The sequence below is a fragment of the Siphateles boraxobius genome, unplaced genomic scaffold (genome assembly GCF_051911475.1).
Source record: "Siphateles boraxobius isolate OS27281-9 unplaced genomic scaffold, OSU_SipBor_1 216, whole genome shotgun sequence".
NCBI classification, from domain to species: Eukaryota; Metazoa; Chordata; class Actinopteri; order Cypriniformes; family Leuciscidae; genus Siphateles; species Siphateles boraxobius.
This window is the reverse complement of record NW_027508829.1, coordinates 217,501-220,000: the sequence shown is the minus strand read 5'-3', so window position 1 is coordinate 220,000 and position 2,500 is coordinate 217,501. Positions and strand designations below refer to the sequence as shown.

Genomic DNA, 2,500 nt, shown 5'->3' with positions numbered 1-2,500 from the left:
ATAAAATATGTAATGTTCACAAGAGTGAAATATGATATGCGAATGTGTTAAAATGTATAGTTAATTTATGACTCACAATTGATTTTATTTTAACATCTATCTATCTATCTATCTATCTATCTATCTATCTATCTATCTATCTATCTATCTATCTATCTATCTATCTATGTTTTATTTATTTATTTAATTTAATGCCGTGAGAACAAAAGCTATTATAAATTCACATGATCACATTAACAGTAGCTGCCAGGAAATTAAAGAAAATAAATGAATAACAAAAAAGAAATAAAAAAATCGAAAAATTACATGAAATCCAGTGCTTTCAAAGCTTACATGTTTTCAGCGCTTATTTGTTTTTTTCCAAAAGATTTACATATAATTTAAAGTCATTTTTAAAATGTGAAAAATTTGGTTTGCATTCCAAATGGTGATTCTGATTATACCTATCTATATCTATATCTGTGTATTGTAACAACTAGAGTAATAATGAGCGCTGCTCTCTGACGCCCCCTGCCGCCCGCGCCCCACCCACCCGGTTTACACCACGCCTCTTTTCTTCTATATTTGGCCATGCCTTACTTGAGCGCCTGTGATTGGCCAGCGCGGTCTCGGAGCGGAATGACCCGGATGTGCATTGCGCGCCTCCCCCGCAGGAGCCCGGATGAGGAAGTGAAGAGCTGACAGGGCTGGGTTCCGTCAGAGAGTCGAAGCAGAACCGCATCCAGACACACTGAAGCAGACCCGCACAGCGAACCGAACCGAGCCCGCCTTCAGCCCCGCAGAACCGAGCCCGCGACCCGCAGACATGGTGAGAGACCCGCGGGGGCGCGCCTCATCGGGCCGATGCCCGTTTTAGGAAGAGCCGCGCTGCGCCTCGCAGAATATGAGCCGAACACACACACACACACACACACACACCAGAACATAATACACACTAGAACATTAAACACACACTCTAATGTAAAACACACTGAATCCTTCAAAACACTGAAAAACAACAACAAACACTGACGGGGTTCTCAGGGGTTTGTTTTTAGAGTCTTCTGGTCTTTACTATTATATTAGTTATGTCAGTGTTTATGTGTCTGTTTGAGTTTCTGACAGATGGCTTTAGTGTTTGATATAAAGAGTTTAATATGTGTTTAGTGTGTAATGTTTGAGGAGAATGTTGTGTTTGAGGTATTTTAAGTCTGGTGGAGATAATGTATTTCTGAGGGTTTCATATTTAGGGTTGGTCTCTGTGGGTTCAGTATTTGTTGAATTGGTGTTTTATAGGTTTTATTTGCGAGTTTTTGGGTAAAGTGTTCTAGGTAATGTTGGGGTTTATTTTCTGGGGTTGTTTTGAGGGGGTCAATATTTGTTTAGTATTTATGTACATGTGTTTCACCTGTCAGATGGTTTTTAGTGTTTGATGGGTTAAATGTTTGGAGTAATGTTGGTTTTTCTTGACCTCAAGCTGTATTTCTGAGGGTTTCATATGTTGGAGTGTAATATTTAGGGTTCTGTAGACTAGTATTTGTTGAATTGGTGTTTGTTTGGGTTTAATGTGGGGGTTTTGGGGTTTATTTTCTAGGTTGTTCTGAGGCTTTTGATGGTGTATATATATATTTTAGTTTTTATGTGCCCGTGTTTCATCTGTCAGATGGGCCTTCAGTGTTTGATGGGTTTTGTTGGGGGTTTAGTTTAGTTTTTGAGTGTTTTAGTTAGTAAAATACTGACTTGTTTACATTCTTTTTAAATGCGGGTCAGTTCAGGATCAGGATCTATTCGCACTGGAATCTAGTCTGATATCGGACATATTTAAAACCACAATGTGAACGGCTATAGAAAAATCAGATCTGAGCTGTGAATCTGAATTGAGCACGAAGGCTCGCTGTGTGAACGCGTCACATTTACCGTCGTTAAATTGTCCGTGTTAAAGGTACAATATGTAAGATTTTTGTAATAAAATATCCCAAAATCACTTGCACAGTGTGATATATTTCCTGCAGTTGTGTACTTATAATATCACAAAAGTCTCCAAAGATTTTTTATTTCAGAGAAATTCCAACTTTAAATAATTGTCCGTCCCGGAAAAAAAATGTAGGCGTCAATGACGCAATATCCGCGCTATCCTTGGTTTCCGCTCATACTGCCGTAGCCATGACGTTACCAACCATGGCGACAGACGTGGACAACTGCATAGTGTGTAACGTTTAGTGGTACGCTGTTCTAGTTTAGTTCAAACTTTATAGACCATGGCAAGCAGACTTTCGGAGAGGAGAACTAAAATGAGGATCAATATCGGCGTGCCGTTTTTGAGATGCCGAGAGCTAGCGTCCGCGACTAACTTGGACTTGACAGAGCTTCACAAGTCACGATTGGACAGCGACACCACTCCTGCACATACTTTATTAGACAGGTGAGCAAATGTATATAACAAATCAATAGCTGAAATGTTAGAATATGATCATCAGTATGTTATTTTAATGTTGATCTAGCTGTTAGTTTCATATAGCAA

General features: G+C 39.3%; 1 protein-coding gene across 2 annotated transcripts in view; it reads left to right on the top strand.

Moving 5' to 3' along the window:
- Window positions 1–589: 589 nt before the first annotated feature.
- Window positions 590–2,500, top strand: part of LOC143746298 (F-actin-capping protein subunit beta isoforms 1 and 2) — a 21,937-nt gene continuing 20,026 nt past the window's right edge. The window contains exon 1 of one of the 2 annotated variants that reach the window (XM_077238143.1): window positions 590–808. In XM_077238143.1, the coding sequence (XP_077094258.1) occupies window positions 806–808 (3 nt within the window). In that variant the 5' untranslated portion in view covers window positions 590–805. The remainder of the gene's footprint in view (window positions 809–2,500) is intronic. The other variant, XM_077238142.1, reaches the window with a different exon arrangement.